At 42.8% G+C, this 25,884-nt stretch overlaps 1 protein-coding gene across 2 annotated transcripts; it reads left to right on the top strand.

Annotated features, from left to right (window-relative positions):
* The first annotated feature begins 3,438 nt into the window (after window positions 1–3,438).
* On the top strand, window positions 3,439–15,401 carry kynu (kynureninase). Of its 2 annotated transcripts, XM_014151602.2 has the most exons (14): window positions 3,439–3,744; window positions 3,983–4,153; window positions 7,285–7,405; window positions 7,641–7,723; window positions 8,307–8,368; window positions 8,466–8,537; window positions 8,864–8,938; window positions 9,136–9,282; window positions 12,736–12,834; window positions 13,112–13,185; window positions 13,275–13,327; window positions 13,571–13,656; window positions 13,972–14,202; window positions 15,024–15,401. In XM_014151602.2, exons 2-14 carry the CDS (start codon window positions 3,985–3,987, stop codon window positions 15,150–15,152), a joined length of 1,401 nt encoding a protein of 466 aa, XP_014007077.1. In that variant the 5' UTR covers window positions 3,439–3,744; window positions 3,983–3,984; the 3' UTR covers window positions 15,153–15,401. The 2 variants fall into 2 exon arrangements, 1 of the variants encoding a protein (XP_014007077.1); XR_001321707.2 differs by lacking the exon at window positions 13,571–13,656.
* The last annotated feature ends 10,483 nt before the right edge of the window (window positions 15,402–25,884 follow it).

Genomic DNA, 25,884 nt, shown 5'->3' with positions numbered 1-25,884 from the left:
AGAAGATGAAAAAGAGAGGACAAAAGACAATAAGAGAGACCAATTCCAGCATCATTGTCTAGAAGGCTAGCTGACAACCAGTCAATAGTGCTCAGTAAGGAGGTCATGTAGCCCATAAAGATGTGTTGTCCTCCATGTTTCTGAAGAAGAGGGCCCTGGAGACCTGTCCCAGCACAAAGCAGACGCAGCAGAGAGCTCCCCTCTTCTTACAAATGAGCCACAGAAGAGTCCATTAAAACCATGGAGGTCAGAACTTGTCAGATCCCAGCATACAGTACAAGCTATCCAAGACCTTCAAAATATAGCTGACATTGAAACAAAATACAGTTATCTGTGTGAGTAGACTGCAATGGAGTGGGGGAGATAGAGGAGAGTGGATACACTCTAAAAAGTACAAGATTTACTTTCAGTTGTATTGTGAAGATGTATAGATAAAGGATCAATACATCTGTATAGTGCATTTAGATATTGTTACAATGTGAGATGCTTGGGCTTGTTTGAAGAAGAGCAGTTCTGTTCGTGGTGAAAATACAAAAGCAGCAAGGTTACCTCTGGGACAGCTCCATTGTATACTACAACAAACAACTATTCCCTATGCAGTGCACTACTTTTGACCAGGGCCCATATGGCTCTGGTCAAAAGTAGTGCGCTATTTACAAGGAATAAGGGGGCATTTGGGACAGAACCAACCTCTTGCTCAACCTCTCCTTCTTCAGAATTGACTACTTCCTACACTTTTTTATGTAATTATCAGACAGATATCCCTCCTAAAGCAAAACCAAACCTCCAAAATGTGCCATTTATAATATGTAGAAGTGAAAGAAATATGCAAAGGCTTTTTATGACGTTTGAAGGGTTTGTGTTCGACTACCCTTTATGACTGGTGACTTAACGGAAGACTGGTTATTTGCTATGACACTGTTAAGCCAAGGATCAACTCCTGCTGTCTGCAGCATTGAAGGGGATGATTTGTTCGAGGCGGTCTACCATTGGGATGCATGCAGTGGTGTAGCGCATGGCCATGAGGCAGAGAGAAACCTTTGCAGTTTTATAGCTAATTTCATGCTGTTCTACACATTTTGACATGACACTGTTAGGTCACCTAGGCAAAGAGCTCCTGTGCATTTTGTAATTTCATATTTTTTATTCGTTTTTTGTTTAAATCTTTTTATTAGTATTTTGCTTTTGAATAGCTAAATCAGTATAGATTAAGTCTGGGTTACATCTATGTTTCCTGCCCATGAATTTGAAAAACAGCTCTTTCAACATAGCTACTGTATGATGTAAGTTTTCTCCTGTGGTACTGTATGTCAGTGGTAATCTTAAAGATGGATAAGAGCAAGGGAAATGTGGTGAAGGAGGATTGGAGTTGAGATATTATTCAATATAGTAACGTTGTCTTGCTCTTCATGGTGCTGAGATTCCTCTCTCTAAATTGATAATGGAGCTCCCTGTAGGCTCAGTGCTGATTCCTTCTATTCATTAACTATTAAGACTGGCAGAGGAAATGTCCACTATGAATGAAGATGGGAAATAGGTAACACTCAACTCCTATAGACTGACAGGCTACATAGGCACCACCAGGAGACTTCCACCAGCTTGCCATGGAATACCATAGTACACTAATAAGTAGGAATATTAAGCATTGTGTTGTCTCTTGTAAACTTGTAAGAAAGGTGGATCACGTTATTGACTTCATTCTCTATCTGCTCGCGCACGTTAGGCTACGTTATGTGAGCTAACTTTTACATAGCTAGTCGCCATTTCGCCCCGTTGCGATGGACCGTTTTCTGATCAAGAGAAGAGTGTCGGGTAGAAAATCCAGACCCTGTCTCCGAGGGGCCCAAAGAAGAGGGAGATAAGAAAGATGAGTCGGAGAGAGAAACTCGTGAGCCACGACGTGAGGGAGCACCAGAGCAGTTCGTCGCTGCTAGCCACCGCTCCCTCTGATTTAAACCAGTCACCTGTTGAAGAACCAAGGCGCCCTCTTCTTCGGCGTTATCCAGCCACAAAAGTTGGACAGCAGGATCGCTACTTCAATCTTAGATGGTATGAGGATTACACATGGCTGGAATATTCTATTTCAAAAGGACCGTGCTTTCTGCTTTGCATGCCGCCACTTTCAACGTCCAGGAAACCATGGTGGAGAGAAGGCGGCATTTACCCTCGCTGGCTACCAGAAGAACTGGAAGAAGGGGACAAGTTCGTTCCTGACACACAATGCTAGTGTGGAGCATAAATATGCAATGACAGCGTGGAATGAGTAGACTATTCAGAAAGAGTCTGGCTCAACAATATGCAATGCTCTAAGCGATGGACATTCGAAACTAGTCCGAGAGAACAGAGAGTGTATGAGAGCAGTGGAGTCATTGCGTTACACTGCATACCAGGGACTTTCACAGAGAGGAGACATAGACAATTACATGGCTGTCAACCAGGGAAACTTCCTTGAACTTTTACAGGTCATAGGCAAATTCGACAAAACAGTTGCACAGAAAAATCTCAGATAATACTAGAAATGCTAAGTACACGCATCATGATATACAGAATGAAATACTGGGTTAAACCCTCGACTCAGAACCATTGTCTGCCATGTCCATACAAGCAGAGAGAACCAAGGCCCTGGATGACCAGAAGATTATAGACCCGTTTGCACTGAACCACAACAACAGCCGCATCGTCCTTCTATAAAACAACACTTGGTGAGTAACTGAAAGGCCTTTTATTTATTGACAGAGTGCCCCTGTCCGGTGGTGGGAACATGATTCAATCGCGCGGATCTGGATGGAAGAAGACGCATTCCACTTCTCGTTGTGGTTGCACTGGATATTATTCCTTTCCATTTCTGACGTGATAGACATTTAATCCGTAACAGTATAACCAATGCACAGCAGGACGCATGTATATCGTCGGCCAACAAGTTATTTTTTTGTATGCAATAGAAATACAATCACTAAGATTGTGATGATAGCCAATTCGTTTTACAAGTGTGTGCACAGTTAACAGGCATAGGTTAAATGCATTGCACTTCTCGTTGTGGCTGCACTTTGGATATTATTCATTTCATTTCTGACGTTGTGATAGCCATTTCACCCGAAACAGTATTACCAATGCACAGTTGTCTGGTTATGCATATGGATTAAATGCACTTGTAAATAGTCATGAAAGTCGTCTATTTTCTTAGCACCCCCACGTATTGGTCAAGCCCCTCCTTAGCACCTGGAGAGAGAAAATCCTGGCGCCGTACCTGACCCCTGTCTCCTCTAGAGCGAGTTATTTTGTGCCCTGTCCAAGAGAAAAGTTAGAATTTTCGCGACATGTTGACTAGAGGTCTAGTCAACCAATTAGATACAAGCAACGGTGTTCCTCCGGTCACCACGTCCCTCTGCCCAATCGAAAGTACGAACAGAGTATAGGCTGTAATGAAAAATAACTCATGACAGTCTATAAAGGAAGTAGGTCTATAAAGGAAGTAGATCTACATAGTGCCTCTTCTTCACCCATATTTGTTGCAGTTGTTGTTTACAGTATCGATAATAAAAGCTAGAAAATGACATGTAGTAGCCTAGGCTGGAATCAATGAAGTCAACCTCACCAGTGATATCTTTGAGGTCAATGATTAGCTAACTTCGGATATTTACATAGGGGTGAAAGAGCACTTGTGAATGTGTCCATTTTAACTCTCAAACGGGTGAAAGAGACTGGGATATATTCAACTGAAATTGGAAATACTTGCTTTATCTGGTAATTACCTAATTATTTAATTGTTTCTCCACTTTGAATTGTCATAATTTAATATATTGAACTTTGGAACGCAGGCAGTGGTTTCGTGCGTGCGTAAATGTAATTTAGCCAACCTGTCAAAACATTTGAGGTGGGTATATAGCCTGTGTAGATAGTATATACTGTAGGACTAGCTTTGTTTGAGAACTATTTGTAAATTGCATATTACTCTAAATAATTTTCCTTTTTTCAACTTCAGTAATGGACCCATTTGACGCCATCTCTCCGCGCAAGGTTCTGGAGCGTGTCTCTACTCTGCTGGGATGCAGCCAGACATCGAATGAAGTAGCCACATATCTGGACAATCACGACGAACTAAAGCATCTGCGTGAACAGTTTCTATTACCCAAAGTTGCAGAACTCCCTCCTTGTAAGTAAAATGGCAAGCAGGCATTTTATGCTTTTTAATGTTATGCAGGCTTTTGATGCACTGGCTAGTTGCTTCTCCCTATAGCAGTCCGTGGAGTGTCATTATACTATTATCTTATGTGTAGGAAAACCTCTAGCCTTTACTAACTTGTGGCCGGAGTTTTTCTGGCTACAACGAGCCTTGCTTGCCCCAAGTAAGTGGTAGGAATGAGCTGCCGTATAGTCACTATTGGGAACTCTTTCTAGAGCACCCAGTTAAATTGTGCACAAGGGCTTTTTTTTAAATGTTTAAACTAGTGAGAAATATACTGTATGTGATTATTGAAAGCATCTGTGAGTTTGCTTAATTTACTATCATTCTAAATTAAGGTATTTAATTGTTTTGCCAAATTTACTATCATCCTAAATTAAGATGGCTAATAATTTTTCCATATCTAATTAATGTATATTACTCTGCTTTCCATGATGTGGACAGTATGTGTTACTACATTACACAAACTGACGTTTTGACCGCATCGAATTGGAGGTAATTCCACATGCTTTTTACCTCAGATTGGTGATGTTAGTATAACAGTTCTATAGTCAACATGACACAAAATCAATTGCCGAAAACATATCAATAGCTTTAGTTTTGTACTGTTGATATCCTATGGTGGGTTGTGATTCGTTGACGTTTACTAACAGAAAAAGTATTTTAATTGTTTGTTCCCTTTTCCACGACGGCAGCCTCCTAAAATCAACATCCGCCATTGCAAAACATAGGTATAAGCCTTCTTTCTACACGCTCTTGTCTAACCAACCGTGTATAGGTTAAGTTTCCGTGTTGGCCTTTGAGTCGTGTTAGTTTAAACGGCGCTACTTCCCAAACGTTTGCGCCCTGTTCTATTGATTTCAGCGTGATATCGATGGAAGTGATTAACAAAAAAAGTGTTGCATTACACTTACCACGTTCGCGAACCACTTGAAACAAAATGCAACACTTCAAAATGTAGCTAGCTGATTTTCTACAAATTGTCCTCTAACCAGTGATGTAGACCATGTTCTGTGTGGTTTTTGAGCGGTGTTATTTTTAACAGGACGTGCAACCTCATCTCCCCCCTCTTGCGCAAATAGTTTAAACGTGATAATCGATACGAGTGATTGATCGGAGGGATTTTTAAACATTTTATTTAACCATTATTTAACAAGGAAAGTCAGTTAAGAACAAATTCTTATTTACAATGACGACCTAATCCTGCTAAACCCAGACGACGCTGGGCCAACTGTGGCCCAGCCTATGGGACACCCAATCACGACCGGATGTGATACAGCCTGGATTCGAACACCTCTTGCACTGAGATGCAGTGCCTTAGACCACTGCACCACTAGGGAGCCCTAAAACCAGTGTTGCTGTTTCTCTTTCTGTTTTGGTGACCCCTGTATCAAAATTCAACATTCCAAAATGTATCTGACTGTACTGCAGGTTGTCCTCTAAGCAGTGATGTTTTTTGAGTTGTGGTAGTTTCAAGTGGCCCACTCTTACATGCAGAACTGCTTTGACTCAGCAACATTTGTGGGGTTTTAAGCATGAACTGCTCGTTTCAAGTCCTGCCACAACATCTCAATTGGAATTAGGTCTGGACTTTGACTAGGCCATTCCAAAACTTCTAATTTGTTGCATTTTAACCATTTTGATGCAGACTTGATTGTGCGTTTTGGATCATTGTCTTGCTGCATGACCCAGCTGAGCTTCAGCTCACCGACAGATGGCCTGACATTCTCCTGTAGAATTCTCTGATACAGAGCCGAATTCATGGTTCTTCTATTAAGTCACAGTCCACAGGTGAAGAACAAATGGTCATCTTGGCTGGTTTTGCTTGTAAATACTTTGTTAGTTTTATTACAGCAAAGCATCCCCAAACCATCACACTACCACCACCATGCTTGACTGTTGATTTAAGGTTCTTACTGTGGAATGCAGTGTTTGGTTTTCACCAGGTATAATGGGACCCTTGTCATCCAAAAAGGTATACTTTTGACTCTTCTGTCCATGGAACAGTCTTGATGATCATCCAGGTGCTTTTTGGCAAACTGGAGTCAACTTTTTGGATGAGATGATACCCATGGACACTAACAGAGTGAAATTGAGTGTTGAGAAATCTTTTATTAACATTTATTAAAATTGACATTTATGTCCCCTGATCAACTGCCATGTTTTCAACCTGTCAGTACAAGTAGTTATTGAGTGTACGGGGACAATTAATTTTTCACACAGGGGAATTGGGTGTGGCATAAGGGGGCAAATGATTTTTCATGGCACTATGTGTAGATTATAGGTTTTCAATATATCACAAACTGTTTCTGCATATTGGTTATTGATTTGGACACTTTAAAACGGTCTTGACGTTGGGCTATTTATCAATGTCTTGTCATCAAGAAGTAGCGACAGCATCATTTTCACCGTAAGCTTCAGGAATATACACTACCTTTCAAAAGTTTGGGGTCATTAGCAATGTCCTTGTTTTTGAAAGAAAAAATCTGCCATTTCCAGCTACAATAGTCATTTACAACATTAACAATGTCTACACTGTATTTCTGATCAATTTGATGTTATTTTAATGGACCAAAAAATGTGCTTTTCTTTAAAAAAAAAAAAACAAGGAAATGTCTAAGTGACCCCAAACTTTTGAACAGTAGTGTAAATGGAAATTTCAAAAATTAATTTCCAATGCTATTGTACTTAATCAGGTAAAAACTGCTGAATGAGTCTGAAAATGTCCTGGGATTTATTTATTTTGATGGTAAGTTATACCAGAAATCACCAAAATGGCCTGCCTATACATGTAGGTCTACGAGATCCTACATACAGTGAGGAAACGGCCTGCCTGGTCAGGTATAATGTGGTCGGAAGATATTGCAGCTGGAAGAGAGATGCTTACAAAATTTGGGTTGAGCTGAATAAAGGGCATGACTAAGCACTTTCATTTAGCTAAGTGTTTGAAAGTTGAATCATTTCAATGACATATTCTTCAACTGTATAACAAAGCCTCTTTCTGGGGCCAAGAAGTATGCCATGACTTGAACAATGCAGGGAAGCTTCTCAGTGCAAATGTGTGGATCGATTGTGCTAATGCACTGTTAATGTTACCCTAGCTGACCTTACACTTGTGGATGGCACCAAGGAATGCATTTACTTTGTGGGGAACTCACTTGGCCTCCAGCCCAAAATGGCCAAGAAGTACATTGATGAGGAGTTGGATAAATGGGCTAAAATGTAAGTTGTTCCCCCAACGTTTCCCCCCCAATGTCTGCTTTATGACACTGAATCAGCTCAGCTAAAGTTTTAGTCAACTATTTCAAGTACAGTAATGGTCGTTCGAGGATGACAAGTCCCCCCCATGAACCGTTCTCTTTTAATGTAATTGTCCTAACTTTTATCTGTGAAATGTGTATCCTATCCTTGTAGCGGTGAGCATTGTTTTAATGTTTCTCTGTGTTCTGTTTTACAGGGGGGTTCATGGCCATTTGCAAGGCTCTCGACCTTGGGCCTGGGCGGAGAACAATATAGAGGAACTCATGGCAAATGTGGTTGGTAAGTTCATACAATAACACATGTCCAATGCATTATCAAATACAATGCCTTACCATTCGACATTCTATGTTAGTTGTATGATCATAACAGTTAACATGAGCCAGGGCTGAGATGGGGCTATTTAACGATGCATGTCGGCACCTTTACAGGCGTTTTGCACTGATATGCGACCAAAGGGATCCAATACACACGGTCGTCATGGTTCCCTTTTTCACACAGCACTGTTAAAAGCCTGTAATCTCCAGCTCTCATAACGTTCATGGTTAAATTGTCAGGTAATTCTGATAGCTAATTATCGTTCTGTCTGGCTGTTGATGATTCATGACAGAGACCTCCTATCTGTGACTGGTTTTAAAAGGTAATTGCACCCTGGCATTGTGCCATCTTTTGCAGTGAGCAAAGTACAGCCAAACCAAACAACTGAAGGCCGTTATGCTCCTAGGATGTCTTTTTTTGTGCTGAAAATGTAGTGTGGAAAATGTAGGTTTTGATTGCTTAAATGCTATTAGGTAAAAAGGTGTTCTAAAGTTATGTCAGAGCAATGGGAATTAAATCACGCCTGTGTTTGCGTACGTGCGAACAGGGGCTAAAGCTGAGGAGGTTGCCTTGATGAACGGGTTAACGGTTAATCTGCATATTCTGCTGGTAAGATAATGTCAAACTTTTATACAAATCTCCAACGTGACATACATTATTATACCGAGACTTTACATAAACAACATGTTATACATTTGCTTTGCAGCTGTCTTTTTACAAACCTACAGCAAAACGTCACAAAATCCTTCTTGAGGACAAGGCTTTCCCCTCAGACCATGTGAGTAATTCCAACGACACAGAACTTGTTTTAAACCTACAGGATGTTGGCGTAATGACTGCAGGTCATTTTGTGTTCAAAGCCATTTGCATTCTTCAACTGCATTTCAACCATAATTCATTGTTTTTGCCCTAAAAAGATCTTTGACGGTTGTATAATACTTGAGTGTGCAGGACCTACTCTTCATCATTTATCCTGTCGTAATAGAATAGTCCACTGTTCTTATTCCCACCACATTGTATCTGTTGTCTCTGTGTTGGTGGAGGAGAGTGGGGTAAATTGACCCACTGTTTTTTTACCATGTTCATCGTGTGTGATTTCTTCAGTATGCTGTGGAATCTCAGATCCAGTTGAAAGGATATGACCCTAAGGAGAGCATGCTGCTGATGAAGCCCAGACCGGTAAAGTAGTCGTTTTTTTTTCTGTAATCCCTTTTGGGGCGATAGGACTTAAAGGATAACTTTTATTTGCACCTTTCAAGGTACCCAAGGACATTGAGTATAAAGAGTTAAATTGAGTGTTGAGAAAGAGTTTATTAACAGTAATTAAAAGTGAGATTTATATACCCTGACCAACTGCCGTGTTTTCTACCCGTCAGGGCGAGGAGGTGCTGAGAACAGAGGACATTCTGGACACGATAGAAAAGGAGGGAGATTCCATTGCTGTGGTTCTGTTCAGTGGAGTGCAGTACTACACCGGACAGCTCTTTGATATGGCCGCCATCACTAAAGCAGGGCAGAAGAAGGTAAAAGGACTACTTTAGAACCACTGCTTAGTGTCTTTTTCTCGCCTGCACTGAGACCCTAACATTTGTGTTTTTAAAGGGGTGGGTCTTTTTGGGAAATGTTATTTCAACGTTTGAATTCATTCTTGATTGTCTAGATACTACTTCTAAACCCTTTACAAATCCCCTTAGAGCAGGGTTCCATAACACCCCCTTCACCACCCGCTGTATATACAAACGTATGTGGACACCCCTTCAAATGAGTGGATATGGCTATTTCAGCCACACCTATTGCTGACATGTATAAAATCGAGCACACGGCCATGCAATCTCCATAGACACAAATTGGCAGTAGAATGGCCTTACTGAAGTGCTCAATGACTAACGTCGTGGCACCGTCATATTTTTTTTACCTCTTTTTCTCACCAATTTCGTGATATCCAATTGGTAGTTAACCTTGTCCCATTGCTGCAACTCCCGTATGGAGTCGGGAGAGGCGACGGTCGAGAGCCATGCGTCCTCTGAAACACGACCCGCTAAGCCGCACTGCTTCTTGACAGACTGCTCTCTTAACATGGAAGCCAGCCGCACCATTGTGTCGGAGGAAATGCCATACACCTTGCGACCGTCTCAGCGTGCATGCGCCTGGCCCGACACAGGAGTCGCTAGAGGACATCCCGGTCGGCCAAACCCTCCCCTAACCCGGACGAAGCTGGGCCAATTGTGTGCCGTCTCCTGGTCGCGACACGGCCTGGTATCGAACCCGCATCTGTAGTGATGACGCTAGCACTGCGATGCAGTGCCTTAGACCGCTGCGCCATTCGGGAGGCCTAGTTCGTCAAATTTCTGCCCTGCTAGAGATGCCCCATTCTGTTATTGTGAAGTGGAAATGTCTACGAGCAACAACGGCTCAGCCGCAAAGTGGTAGGCCACACAAGCGCACAGAATGGGACCGACGAGTGCTGAAGTGCGTAAAAATTGTCTGTCCTTGGTTGCAACACTCACTACCAAGTTCCAAACTGCCTCTGGAAGCAACATCAGCACAATAACTGTTTGTCGGGAGCTTCATGAAATGGGTTTCCATGGCCAAGTAGCAGCACACAAGCCTAAGATCACCATGTGCAATGCCAAGCGTCGACTGGAGTGGTATAAAGCTCGCTGCCGTTGGACTGAGTGAGAACGTGTTCTCTGGAGTGATGAATCACGCTTCACCATCTGGCAGTCCGACGGACGAATAATGTTTTTGTCAAGTATTATCTCTATTTGGGCTTCTTGCGGTCAATTTGTAGTCTACAAATGATTTGTAATTATGTTCCGGCCTGACTCGCCGCTCAAGAAAAAAAATCGGCCCGCGGCTGAATCTATTTTATGATCCCATGCCTTCTTAGAGGGTACACAAACATGATCTGGATGGTGTTTTATGAAGGTTCAATTTAAGACGGTCAAGAGAGTAACACTGCCCTCTGGTGTCAACTGTGATACTGTCACTACATTGCGACAAAGAAGTGAAGTCTTTTGTTTATAATCAGTGGTTCAATTGGGCCGGAGTCACGCCCACCTACCTCCCTTCTAGATTCTATTTTTAAAGTGAACCCTCATATCAAAGGGGGCATAAGCTTTATCTATACGTTATTAAACTCGCACAATCTGGATTTCCTGAACTCTTTCAAGAACCAATGGGAAGAGGATTTAGGCGGACAACTTTCAGACGAAACTTGGCAGAGTATGCTTCAGAGAATACATTCTGCTATGTCTAAGACATGCTGTGATTCAATTTAAAATAGTTCATCGGCTGCATTTGGTCAAAGGCAAAATCATCCAAGATTAGACCAGAAATAGATCCCACTAGTGACCGATGTATGCAGACTCCTGCTTCTTTATTACACGTTTTGGGCAGGCTCGAAATTGACATTTCTGGATATCAATTTTTGAGATGTTTTCTAAGATACTGGAGAGTCCTATAGAACCTTCTGGCTTTTTTTGCATTATTCAGAGTGGCACCACAGGAGGCCCCACAGGAGGCCCATCGAAACAGTTCTATGGAGTGCCACCACAGGAGGCCCCTCTAAACAGTTCTATGGAGTGGCACCACAGGAGGCCCCTCTAAACAGTTCTATGGGCCACATACTGGCATTTTACTTTTCTTCTAGCTAGATGTCTTCTATTTGAGTGGAAGGATGGGTTTCCTTCTACTTTTAACCATTGGATAAAGGAAGTTATGCAACATCTCAAGCTAGAGAAAATATGCTACTCCGTTAGGGGATCTGCAATTACATTTTCTAATATCTGGCAACCTTTCCTATCCTTGGCAGAAGACATGGACCAGCTAATTTCACCCAGCTAACTCCATAAACCAACCCGAATTTGTATAATTATTTAATACTTTTTTCTTAGATCTTAATTTTTTTACTATTTGATTATATTACTCAATGTATATCATGTCTGCTTAAATAAGTCTGGTTTTGGGTTGGGGCTCTGTTAGAGCATGGGGGGGTTGTGGTGGGTTTAATTTGGTGGGTGATCTGCCCTCTACCTGCCCTCTAATTTTGATCCGTGTGTTCTGCCCTCTACCTGTTCTGGCTGTTATCTGTAGAATAAAAAAAAAGCCAAATGAAAGAACTTGGGTCTGGAGCTACCAGGAACCAGGCTCCTGCACATTGGGTCAAAAGGAGAAACAGACGGAGCCAAACTCCAGCAATTTAAGGTTTTGAAGGAAAAAATAGGAGAAACCAAGGTGGACATGAAGCTAGGGTTGAACTGGGATGTGGACATGAAGTTAGGGTTGATGTTAGAGTTGAACAGGGATGTGGACATGAAGCTAGGGTTATGTTTAGAGGGGCTCCTCTGAATTCCTAATTCAACCCCTATTTATAATGGATAATGGCCATTGTATCCACTGTGTATAGTCAAGTTATTTCATCATGCTTCTATTGTGTAATGTTGTTATTAACATTTGCTTTTGAGGTAATGAAGCATGTTATTTAAAACAAAAAAGCATTTTGTCTGACAACAGCTGCTCCAACAGCGTCCTCTGTTGTCAGGGATGAGTAACAATTTGACGTGATTGGCTCGCAGGGTTTGTCTGCATTCACCTCATGCAAGTGTATGACGCCCATTCAAATTCACTCCATGCTGAGAATGACATTTGTCAAATAAACAGCAGTGTGTTGACAAGGAAATATAAATGATGACACTCAGGAGATGTCAAACCACACACACACACACAGGGGGAAGCCTTCCTTCTGTAACATTTAGCAGGGCAATCAAAACAACCAGACTTAGTCCTAATGATCCGCACGATAATACCCCCACTAGGAATACATGAATCATTTCTGAAGTTTATCTTAAAAAGACACACACGCAAACAAACACTCAGACACGCCGATGAACCGCCTCTGATGCGTCCTGACTGCACAGCTCCGGCCTGCTGCCCTTAGCATCTGGCATGACCGTGCGTTTTTGCTCTTGCCATAGGGCTGCTACGTTGGATTCGACTGTGCACACGCAGTGGGCAATGCAGAGCTGAAGCTGCATGACTGGGGAGTGGACTTTGCCTGCTGGTGCTCCTACAAGGTCAGCATTGGGGGTTTGTGTGGAGAAATCAAGGGCAAATGAACTGCTGGCAGTGGCTTCACTCTGTTTCCTGTCCAACACCTGCTGACACAGGAAGACCACAATATGTGGGGTAGAAATGGACTTGTTCTAGCTTAATATTGCCAACGATGATTTTCTTGCAGTTATCGATGCCCATTTTCAAATATTGTAGATTATCCTTGGTCTTGAATGCTGTAGATAATACGGCAGACAAACTATGCAATGTGTTGACAGAGTTATTTGTATTCATGTGTAGTATGTGAATTCTGGAGCTGGTGGACTGGCTGGAGCCTTTATCCATGAGAAGAATGCACATACAGTCAAGCCTGCGTGAGTATGACAGTGCAGTACAGCTCAGATGTGTGTTCATATTACGTGTGGACTCTTGTGTTTTAACTACTTGTTACTTTCTCTCTCAGGCTCACGGGATGGTGGGGACATAACTTGAAAACAAGGTTCCGCATGGATAATGGTATCAACATATTTGTGATCCATGTTCTCATTTTATTCCCTATACTGGGACACATTACAGAATGTTGCTTCAAGTTGGCATTGTCGGGTCTCTAAGCAGAGATATCCATGTAGCTTGATTTACACTGACATCTCCTGGTCATATTAGGGTATTACAGAAAATGGGTTATACCGTGTTCATTTCACCCTTTCAGTCAAGTCACATGAATTCATCACGAACATCCTACATTTTTTCTTACCATAGAAATGGATCTGCTACCTGGTATAAGTGGCTTTCGGCTATCAAACCAACCCGTCCTGCTGGTGTGTCCACTGCAAGCTAGTTTAGAGGTGACTGGAACCAATTTGGGTTTTTCATATCGATTTCATACAGCAAATATTAGAACAAGTTCGTACTCATCTCTCTAATCATGGAGTTTACAAGTGACCTGTAAAAGGTTGTAACTGTTGTTATAACCAGGGTTGGGGTCAATTGCATTTCTATTCCAGTCAATCCAGGAAGTACACTGAAACTCAAATGCTCTTCAATGCTTTTCAAGTAGGAGAATTTGGAATTGGAATTTTGTATACTTTCTGAATTGAAATGGGATTGATTCCAGCCCTGGCAATAACTGTTTTGTTGTCAATCTTTGCCAATACGTCCAGGTCTTTGCTATGACCAGTATGGCAGCTCTGAGGAAGAAGTCCAGACTTCTGACGGGTTACTTGGAGTGTCTGATCCAGCACTACTACAACAAGGACAAGGCCCAGCCTCACAAGCCCTACGTCCATATCATCACTCCTTCCCACCCTGAGGAACGAGGCTGCCAACTCTCCCTCTCTTTCTCGGTCCCCATCGCAGCCGTGTTCCAGGAGCTGGAGAAGAGGGGCGTCGCTGTGAGTGGCTTCATATATACAATAGTAGTACAGTATTGGCGAGTTTCCCAGACCCATATTAAGCCTAGCCTGGACTAAAAAGCGCTGTCTTTAATAAATACAAATTCACTTTAAAAAAGTAATAATTAATTGACCATGCTTTTTAGTCCAGACGTGGACTTACGTTTAATTTGGGTACGAAATACAAGCCCTTAACATGTATGCTGAACAAAATATAAACGCAACATGTGAAGTCTTGGTTTCATGAGCTGAAATAAAAGATTCCAGATCATTTTCCAGACGCACAAAAAGCTTATTTCTCTCAAATGTTGCGTGCACAAATGTATTTACATCCTTGTTAGTGAGCATTTCTCCTTTGCCAAGATAATCCATCCGCCTGACAGGTGAGGCATATCAAGAAGCTGATTAAACACCCGCAGACCACATGTAACCACCCCAGCCCAGGACCTCCATACCCTTCTTCTTTACCTGCAGGATCACCTGAGAAGGGAGAGGAAGGGTGCTGAGGCGTATTTATGTCTATAATAAAGCCCTTTTGTGGGGAAAAAACTAAGTCTGATTGGTTGGGCCTGGCTCCCCAGTGGGTGGGCCTATGCCCTCCCAGGCCCACCCATGGCTGCGCCACTGCCCAGTCATGTGAAATCCATAGGTTATGAACTATGAACTGTAACTCAGTAAAATCTTCGAAATTGTTGCATGTTGCGTTTATATTTTTGGACAGTATGTATGTGTTTCACGCATGAGTATACATGCATAGATTAAAATCTATATTTTGTAATTGACTGTTGCTGTTTTGATCTATTCTCTCCATGCCATCTCAGTGTGACATGAGGGAACCCAACGTTCTGCGCATCGCTCCGGTGCCGCTCTACAACTCCTTTAGTGACGTACACCGCTTCATCACTGTCCTAGGATCAGCTCTGGCTGCCAGCAAAGAACTACTACAATGATAGAAACAGTATTTTATTGTTAACCCACCTTTCAGAGTATTTTTGACAATGCAGTATAAAAACATACTGTTTTTATTGACAATGTGCTGGAGTCATTGACAGGTCTTCTGAACTACTGTCCCAAAGAATTGCAATATGCTTTCTCTAGGCTACTCAGTAAAACTAAATTGGTTGGAATTGTATCCCTACTCAAAATTGTGAGACAAGTTTGTTACTATACAATGTCAAATAAAAGCAAATAGTCAATTACTGTGAATCTCAATTCAAGATTTTTTTGGAATGGGAGTCAATGCTGAGACCAAGGTCTCTTTTCCAGATGAGCTCTGTATAGCTCGCATCCACTACAAGAACATGGTAATTGCCTACGGAGCAGCGAGATAAACTGCCCCTCCCTACCTTCAGGCTCAACCATACACATCACAATACAATAAACACATTAAACTACAACTCACATGCAAATTAAAATGCCAGGACAGAGAAAATCTTGGACTGGGTTGAGCCGGAGCTGCCCTTCTGTGGGTGTGGGAGGGCCAATAGACCAGAGGTGGCAGAACAGAGTGCTCGGGTTGGGGTGTAGGGAATGAGCAGAGCCTGAAGGTAGGGACGGGCAGTTCCTCTTGCTGCTCCGTAGGCAATACCATGGTCTTGTAGTGGATGTGAGCTTTGACTGGAAGCTAGTGGAGTGTGCGGAGGAGTGGGATGACATGGGAGACCTTGGGAAGGTTGAAAATCATGCGGGCTGCAGCGTTCTGGGTAAGTTGCAGGGGTTTGATGGCACAAGCGGGGAGCCCAGCCAATAGCGAGCCTGGATTTGAACCTGCGTGTAGGGTCGTACTCTACGGATGTTGTAGAGCATGAACCTGCAGGAGTGAGCCACCGCTTTGACGTTTGCAGAGAACGACAGGGTGTTGTCAAGGGTCACGCCAAAGTTTTTTGCACTCTGGGAGGGGAACACTGCAGTTGTCAACCATGATAGAGAGGTCTTGGAGCGGGCAGGCCTTCCCCGGGAGGAAGAGCAGCTCTTTCTTGTTGAGGTAGAGCTTGAGGTGGTGGGCCGACATTCAAGCTGAGATATCTGCCAGGCAGCGCAGAGATGCTTGATGTCACCTGGGTGTCAGAAGTGGGGGAAGGAGAAAGGTAGAGTGTCATCCACATAGCAATGATAGGAGAGACCATGTGAGGATATGACAGAGCCGAGTGACTTGGTGTATAGAGAGAAGAGGAGAGTGCCTAGAACCGAGCCCTGGGGGACAGTAGTAGTGAGAGTACGTGGTGCAGACACAGATTCCACGTCACCTGATAGGAGTGGCCTCCAAGAGTGCATAGCCTGAGATGCCCAGCCCTGAGAGGGTGAAGAGGAAGATCTGATGGTTCATGGTGTCGAAGGCAGTGGATAGATCTAGGAGAATGAGAACAGAGGAGAGAAAGTCAGTGCGGAGAGCCTCCGTGACCCAGAGAAGAACAATATTGGTTGAGTGACCCGTCTTGAAGCCTGACTGGATAGGGTCAAGAAGATCGTTCTGAGGGAGATGGCGAGAGAGTTGGAAAAGAAGGAAGTGCTACCAGTCAGAGGGGTCAAGTCAATCAATCAAATGTATTTATAAAGCCCTTTTTCGATCAGCAAATGTCACACAGTGCTATACAGAAACTCAGCCTAAAACCTCAAACAGCAAGCAATGCAGATGTGGAAACACGGTGGCTAGGAAAAACTCCCTTGAAAGGCAGGAACCTAGGAAGAAACCCAGAGAGGAACCAGGTTCTGAGGGGTGGCCAGTCCTCTTCTGGCTGTGCTGGGTGGAGATTATAAGAGTACTTGGCCATTTAAGGCCAGATTGTTCTTCAAGATGTTTGACCAGCAGGGTCATTTAATAATCAGTGGTTGTAGAGGATGCAACAGGTCAGTATCTCAGGAGTAAATGTCAGTTGGCTTTTCATAGACAAGCATTCAGAGGTCGAGACAGCAGGTGCGGTAGACCGAGAGAGTCGAACAGCAGGTCCGGGACAAGGTAACGTCCGGCGAACAGGTCAGGGTTCCCTAACCGCAGGCAGAATAGTTGAAACTGGAGCAGCAGCACGACCAGGTGGACTGGGGACACCCAGGAGTCATCAGGCCAGGTAGACCTGAGGCATGATCCCTAGCCCCAAGGCACATGTACTATTGCAGCGTAGAGACTGAGACGGGTGGTTCCGGGGACACTGGCCCCGTCCGACAATACTCCCGGACAGGGCCAACCAGGCAGTTTATAACCACACCCACTTTGCCAAAGCACAGCCCCCACACCACTAGAGGGATAAACAGACCACCAACTTACTGGCCCTGAGACAAGGCTAAGTATAGCCCACGAAGATGTCCTCCACCACATGAGCCCGGGGGGGTGCAAAACCGGACAGGAAGATCACGTCTGACTCAACCCACTCAAGTGACGCACCCCTCCTAGGGACAGCATGGGAGAGCACTAGTAAGCCAGTGACTCAGTCCCCGTAATAGCGTCAGAGGCAGATAATCCCAGTGGAGAGAGGGGAGCCGACCAGGCAGACAGCAAGGGCGATTCGTCACTTTGCCATTCACCTTCGCACCCCTGGGCCAGAATTCACTCAATCATAGGACCTACTGAAGAGATGAGTCTTCAGTAATGACTTAAAGGTCAAGACTGAGTCCCTCACATGGATAGGCAGACCATTCCATAAAAATGGAGCTCTATAGGAGAAAGCCCTGCCTCCAGCTGTTTGCTTAGAGGCGGCCTGCTTCTTGTGACCGTAGTGTAGGTGTAGGTATGTAAAGCAGGACCAAAACAGAGAGATAGGTAGGAGCAAGCCCATGTAATGCTTTGTAGGTTAGCAGTAAAACCTTGAAATCAGCACTAGCCTTAACAGGAAGCCGATGTAGAGGCTAGCACTGGAGTAATGTGATAGGTTCTAGTCAGGATTCTAGCAGCCGTGTTTAGCACTAGTTTATTTACTGCTTTATCCGGGTAACCAGAGATTAGAGCATTTAGTAGTCTAATCTAGAAGTGACAAAAGCATGGATTAGCTTTTCTGCATCATTTCTGGGCAAAAAGTTTCAGATTTTTGCAATGTTACGAAGATGGAAAAAAGCCGTCCTTGAAATATTATTGATATGTCCATCAAAAGAGAGATCAGGGCACAAAGTAACGCCGAGGTCATTCACTGTTTTATTTAAGACGACTGTACAACCATCAAGATTGTCAGATTCAACAGCAGATATCTTTGTTTCTTGGGACCTAGAACTAGCATCTCTGTTTTGTCCGAATTTAAAAGTAAAACGATTGCCTCCATGCACTTCCTTATGTCTGAAACACATGCTTCCAGGGTAGGCAATTTTGGGCCTTCACCATGTTTCATCGAACTGTACAGCTGTGTTTCATCTGCCTAGCAATGAATGTTGACATTGTGTTTCCAAATGACATCACCAAGAGGTAGTGTGTATATATAGTGAAAACAATAGTGGTCCTAAAATGGAAACTTAAGGAACGCCAAAACGTACAATTGATTTGTCAGAGGACAAACCATCCACAGAGATGAACTGATATCTTTCTGACAGATAAGACCTAAACCAGGCAAGAACTTGTCCGTGTCGACCAGGGGTGGGCAACTCCAGTCCTCTTGATTGGTATCACACTTTTTCTCCATCCCTAGCAAACACAGCTGATTAATCAAATTGCATTCTTAACTGAAGATCATGATTAGGTGATTATTGGAGTCAGGTGTGTTAGCTGAGGCTGGGGCAAAACTGTGACACCAATCAGGCACTCGAGGACTGGAATTGCCCACCCCTGGTGTAGACCAATTAGGGTTTCTAATCTCTCCAAAAGAATGTGGTGATCAATGGTGTCAAAAGCAGCACTAAGGTCTAGGAACACGAGGACAGATGCAGAGCCTTGATCCGACGAACCATTAAAATGTAATTTACCACCTTCATGAGTGCAGTCTCAGTGCTATGATGGGGTCGAAAATCAGACTGAAGCATTTCATATACATTATTTGTCTTTAGGAAGGTAGTGAGTTGCTGCGCAACAGCGTTTTCATATTTTTTTTTGAGGTATGGGAGATTCAATAGAGGCCGATAGTTTTAAACCTTTCCAGGTCAAGGTTTGGCTTTTTCAAGAGAGGCTTTATTACTGCCACTTTTAGTGAGTTTGGTACACATCCGGTGCATAGGGAGCCATTTATTATGTTCAACATAGGAAAGCCAAGCACAGGAAGTATCTCTTTCAGTAGTTTAGTTGGAATAGGGTCCAGTATGCAGCTTGACGGTTTAGAGGCCATAACTATTTTCATGAATGTGTCTAGATACAGGATTAAAAAACTTGAGCGTCTCCATTGATCCTAGATCTTGGCAGTTCTGTGCAGACTCAGGATAACTGAGCTTTGGAGAAATATGCAGATTCAAAGAGGAGTACGTAGTTTGCTTTCTAACGATCATGAAGTTTTCATCAAAGAAGTTCATGAATTTATCACTGCTGAAGTGAAAGCTGTCTTCTCTTGTTGAATGCTGCTTTTTAGTTAGCTTTGTGACCGTATCAAAAATAAATGTTGGATTGTTCTTATTCCCCTCAATTAAGTTGGAGAAATAGGATGATCGAGCAGCAGTGAGGGCTATTCGATATTGCATGATACTGTCTTTCCAAGCTAGACGGAAGACTTCCAGTTTGGTAGAGCGCCATTTTTGTTCCAATTTTCTGGAACCTTGCTTCAGGGCTCGGGTATTTTCTGTATACCAGCGAGTAAACTTCTTGTGACAAATGTTGTTTGTTTTTAGGGGTGTGACTGCATCTAGGGTATTACGCAAGGTTAAGTTTAGATCCTTAGGTGGTTAACCAATTTTTGTACTCCGACGTCCTTGGGTAGGTGGAGGGAGTCTGGAAGGGCATCTAGAAATCTTTGGGTTGTCCGAGAATTTATAGCACGGCTCTTGATGATCCTTTGTTGGGGTCTGAGCAGATTATTTGATGCGATTGCAAACGTAATAAGATGGTAGTCCGATAGTCCTGGATTTTAAGGAAAAACATTTAGATCCACAATATTTATTCCACGGGACAAAACTAGATCCAGGGTATGACTGTGGCAATGAGTAGGTCCGGAGACATGTTGGACAAACCCCACTGAGTTGATGATGGCTCCGGAAACCTTTTGGAGTGGGTCTGTGGACTTTTCCACGTGAATATTAAAGTCACCAAAATGTGAATATTATCTGCCATGACTACAAGGTCCAACAGGAATGCAGGGGAGTCAGTGATGAATGCTGTATCCGGCCCTGTAAACGGCAGCTATAAAACGTGATTGAGTAGGTTACATAGATTTAATGACTAGAAGCTCAAAAGACAAAAGCACAGTCATTTTTTTTTGGTCAATTTAAATTTGCTGTCATAAATGTTAGCAACACCTACGCCTTTGCGGGATGCATGTAAATAAATGAGATGCCTCATTTACACAGTAAATTCATCAGGCTTGAGGCATGTTTCAGTCAGGCCAATCACATCAAGATTATGATCAGTGATTAGTTAATTGACTATGTTGGTTTCTTGAGGAGAGGAGTGACTCGGGACATTTTGAAGTTAGAGGGGACGCAGTCAGTGGTCAGGGATGAGTTAATGAGTGAAGTGAGGAATGGGAAAAGGTCTCCAAAGATGGTTTCCCCTCCAGGGAGGAGGGGATTGGGTTGAGCGAGCAGGTTGGTGGGTGGCCGGACTTCACTAGTTGCAGCATTTAATCTGGAGAGAGAGAGGGAAGAAAGAGATCAAGGAGTGCGGTAGTTCTATTTGAGTGGGTCCAGTTGCTCAATAGGCTGAGTGAATGAAAAGTGGATGTCGTCGTGGGTGGCAGAGGTGGACGATTAAGGAGGAAGGAGTTTCCTAGAAGAAGCCTATTTTAATTCTTAATTTCTTAACTAATTAATCAACATGCTTTTTGAAAGATAGCTTTTCGTCAGTCCAGATGCTCATATATTATAGGCGGAGACATGATCAATGATGGCACCGTCCAAAGTAAGTATGAATAAATCATCAGATACATTTTTATGTGATTAGGAAAATAACATATACTTGATGTTACTTGCATTAAGTACCAATTTCAGTTCAACAAGGGCTGTCTGCAGGGCAATAAAGACAGAATGAAGTTCTGAAAGAGCCTGGTCAGCTGTGGGGGCAATAGTATACACGACAGTGTCATCTGCATACAGGTGAAAGTATATACAGTGCCTTGCGAAAGTATTCGGCCCCCTTGAACTTTTCGACCTTTTGCCACATTTCAGGCTTCAAACATAAAGATATAAAACTATTTTTTTGTGAAGAATCAACAACAAGTGGGATACAATCATGAAGTGGAACGAAATTTATTGGATATTTCAAACTTTTTGAACAAATAAAAAACTGAAAAATTGGGCGTGCAAAATTATTCAGCCCCCTTAAGTTAATACTCTGTAGCGCCACCTTTTGCTGCGATTACAGCTGTAAGTCGCTTGGGGTATGTCTCTATCAGTTTTGCACATCGAGAGACTGAAAGTTTTGCCCATTCCTCCTTGCAAAACAGCTCGAGCTCAGTGAGGTTGGATGGAGAGCGTTTGTGAACAGCAGTTTTCAGTTCTTTCCACAGATTCTCGATTGGATTCAGGTCTGGACTTTGACTTGGCCATTCTAACACCTGGATATGTTTATTTGTGAACCATTCCATTGTAGATTTTGCTTTATGTTTTGGATCATTGTCTTGTTGGAAGACAAATCTCCGTCCCTGTCTCAGGTCTTTTGCAGACTCCATCAGGTTTTCTTCCAGAATGGTCCTGTATTTGGCTCCATCCATCTTCCCATCAATTTTAACCATCTTCCCTGCCCCTGCTGAAGAAAAGCAGGCCCAAACCATGATGCTGCCACCACCATGTTTGACATTGGGGATGGTGTGTTCAGGGTGATGAGCTGTGTTGCTTTTACGCCAAACATAACATTTTGCATTGTTGCCGAAAAGTTCGATTTTGGTTTCATCTGACCAGAGCACCTTCTTCCACATGTTTGGTGTGTCTCCCAGGTGGCTAGTGGCAAACTTTAAACAACACTTTTTATGGAAATATTTAAGAAATGGCTTTCTTCTTGCCACTCTTCCATAAAGGCCAGATTTGTGCAGTATACGACTGATTGTTGTCCTATGGACAGAGTCTCCCACCTCAGCTGTAGATCTCTGCAGATTATCCAGAGTGATCATGGGCCTCTTGGCTGCATCTCTGATCAGTCTTCTCCTTGTATGAGCTGAAAGTTTAGAGGGACGGCCGGGTCTTCGTAGATTTGCAGTGGTCTGATACTCCTTCCATTTCAATATTATTGCTTGCACAGTGCTCCTTGGGATGTTTAAAGCTTGGGAAATCTTTTTGTATCCAAATCCGGCTTTAAACTTCTCCACAACAGTATCTCGGACCTGCCTGGTGTGTTCCTTGTTCTTCATGATGCTCTCTGCGCTTTAAACGGACCTCTGAGACTATCACAGAGCAGGTGCATTTACACGGAGACTTGATTACACACAGGTGGATTCTATTTATCATCATTAGTCATTTAGGTCAACATTGGATCATTCAGAGATCCTCACTGAACTTCTGGAGAGAGTTTGCTGCACTGAAAGTAAAGGGGCTGAATAATTTTGCACGGCCAATTTTTCAGTTTTTTATTTGTTAAAAAAGTTTGAAATATCCAATAAATTTCGTTCCACTTCATAATTGTGTCCCACTTGTTGTTGAAAAAATTACAGTTTTATATCTTTATGTTTGAAGCCTGAAATGTGGCAAAAGGTCGAAAAGTTCAAGGGGGCTGAATACTTTCGCAAGGCACTGTATATATATTTTTTTACAGATAAACCAATATTTGGTCATTTAAATAGTGAAAAGAACCGGACCAAGAATCGATCCCTGTGGGACACCCTTTGTTATGTCAAGAAACACCGATTTTTACACCGTTGGTGTTCTGTCCTTTAAATAATTTTCAAACCAGCTACACGCAGCCTGGTCCAGGCCAATTGATGAAGTCTCTGAATAAATTAATAAAACCAAACGCTTACCTTGACTTGGAACAGTTCCAGTCTTGGATATCCATAGCCAAATAGGTAACATAGCATCCCTCTCTGTTTGAGCCAGGTGTTTGAGTAGGCTAAAGTAGCTAGCTAGCTGCATTTGCTAGCTAAGTAAGTGACAATAAAAGTGAAAAGAAAAACAAAAATACAAAAGTGAAAACTCTCTCTCTCTCACTTGCTTCTCCTTAATTTTTGAAGAAATTAATTTGTTCAAAACTGTTCAACTATTGTCTTTCTCTTTGAGTATAATACTACCACATTTTATGCACTGAGGTGCTAGCTAGCTGTAGCCTATGCTTTCAGTACTAGATTCATTCGCTGATCCTTTGATTGGGTGGACAACATGTCAGTTCATTTCATGCTGCAAGAGCTCTGATACATTGGAGGACGTCCTCCGGAAGTTGTTATAATTACTGTGTACGTTTATGGAAGGGGGTGAGGACCACGAGCCTCCTAGGTTTTGTATGGAAGTAATGTTCCCAGAGGAGGACAGAAGCTAGCTGTCCTCCGGCTACACCATGGTGCTACCCTACAGAGTGCTGTTGAGGCTACTTTAGACAAAACAGTGTGTCTTGTGAATATATTTAGTATAGTTTTATCTACAATTGCCAACTTTTTTTATGTTACACAATTTTTATTTGTATTATATTTACTGAGGATGATGGTCCTCCCCTTCTTCCTCTGAGGAGCCTCCACTGTTGCTAGTGTAGAGACTTTGAAAATGGGGAGAATTATTTAGGTCACACTGGTCACCACCTTTGTGAAGGAGGAATATATGGGCCGCCTTTAAGACCCGTCTTCCAGACCTTGCCGAGATAAAATGCTGATTAAAAACATCACTTATAAAAATTTTCTCAGTAGTGATGCCAGTCTGACACAACTTATTGAGGCAAGGGAGGAGAGTAATTTCCACGCTTTAGACAGATCACCAGCAGAGTCTGAGATAGAACTTAGAAAGTATCTAGATTTAGCTTTCTTGATTGAGGAAGTGCATCTATTTCTCAATTTCCTGAAAAACTGCCTATCAGATACAGTCAGTTTTTCTAGCCTTGGCCCAAGCCTGATTTATCATCATAACAAGATCTGAAAGTTCTGTAGAGAACCAAGGATTTGTTATATGTTTTACTCTAAGGCGTTTAACGGGAGCGTGTTTGTCTGCCAGAGAGATAAAATAGAAATAGCACTCCCCCCATATTTTGGTTAGGCTTGCCTCTGCCCTCCCATGCCCCTCCCCCCTATGTTTTGAGGAGGCCTGCCTCCCCCTCCCATGTACTCCCCCCGTATTTTGTTGAGACTTGCTTCTGCCCTCCCATGCACCCCCACCCCATATTTTGGTGAGGCCTGCCTCCCCCTCCCATATTTTGGTGATTCTTGCCTTGCAGATATGCATCCCAGCCCGCCCCAGCATGGGGTGTGCAAATGGCATGATTTCATGATTTAGAAACTCTGACGATCCATCCTTCTCCTTCCTACATTACACACCTCAGTAGCCTGCAGTCCACTTCCTAGCAATTAGCGCTTACTTCATTACATGTTGGGTTGTTCCTAATGTAGCTCCTGTGTTTATGCACTATTACCTTGATGGATGTCTATCCCACAATTAGACATAATTGGCATATCAATATGCAGAAGCTAAATGGATTAACCTTCTCTAAAACTAATGAGCACTCCCATGACCAGCTGGGGAATGGACCAGAATTAGCATTTGTCATTTTTTGGGGTTTGATGATAATATAGAAATAAATAATTTAATAAGGGGTTAGGAGGGTATTTCCTTTGTCTTTGGTAACTTAACCCCAAGATTGTATGCATGTAAAATATGTATTAAATATAGAGATACTCTACTAAGTAACAGGGATTGTTGATAATATTGGTTCATGCAGTAACATATTAAAACAGGCAACATGAAAAGGTATGCACAACAATGCTACAATACTACTAACAACACTATACTACCAGTATACTGTACATCCTTATGCCATTGGAAATATATCTGATTCCCTGATTCCTTCTAGTCTAGTTGCTAGTTTGGGCACAGCTCCAGTGAGAAGCATTGGCTACCTAGCTGATTAGTTACAGAGAATATTGACCGACCAACCTGACTGTGTTCAGTACCTTCTAACCCTGATTTCCGTGCATTCATTTTCAGAACTCTTTGTAATCTAATCACCGACAGCAGCCTTGGTGGTGCTGGGTTTGGTTGCTGGCAGGGATGATGATTTGTGGGTGTTCCTGTACATACCCTGAAAATCCAGGAGGACGCATTGATTCGCGTTCTCTGCCAGATTCCCGTATTGAGGGGAGGTGTGTGTGTGTGTGTGTGTGTGTGTCAGCTGAATCACCATCAGCAAAGAGTCTTGTTAAACATCTGGCCTCTGACACCAGGGAGACTCAGATACCGGCAGCTTTAGCGGAGCGATCCGTCTACCGTGCCAAACGCCGAAACACATCTGACAACCTGCTCAAGTAGCAGCATACTGCATGATTCATTCTGGATATACTTTCTGCTTTTAGGTAACGGAAGAATTGGAAGAAGAGATTTCATTGCAGTGTTGCGGCATTAAAAATTCTGAAAGAAGAGGATTGATTGCCTCGTTGAAATCATGGTATATTTATCACTTTCTGAACTGGGTGAGATATTTTAGACAAAATGCAAAGACGTATA

Source organism: Salmo salar, chromosome ssa17 (assembly GCF_905237065.1).
Source record: "Salmo salar chromosome ssa17, Ssal_v3.1, whole genome shotgun sequence".
NCBI classification, from domain to species: Eukaryota; Metazoa; Chordata; class Actinopteri; order Salmoniformes; family Salmonidae; genus Salmo; species Salmo salar.
The sequence above is the reverse complement of the archived record's forward strand: the minus strand, read 5'-3'. Positions and strand labels throughout refer to the sequence as shown.

Bases quoted from the DNA above. Each gene is read 5' to 3' on its own strand.
- kynu (XM_014151602.2), top strand. From the start codon at position 3,985: ATGGACCCATTTGACGCCATCTCTCCGCGCAAGGTTCTGGAGCGTGTC. The intron at 7,406-7,640 runs GTAAGTTGTTCC...TCTGTTTTACAG, and splicing joins TTGGATAAATGGGCTAAAAT to GGGGGTTCATGGCCATTTGC. The intron at 8,369-8,465 runs GTAAGATAATGT...TTTGCTTTGCAG, and splicing joins TTAATCTGCATATTCTGCTG to CTGTCTTTTTACAAACCTAC.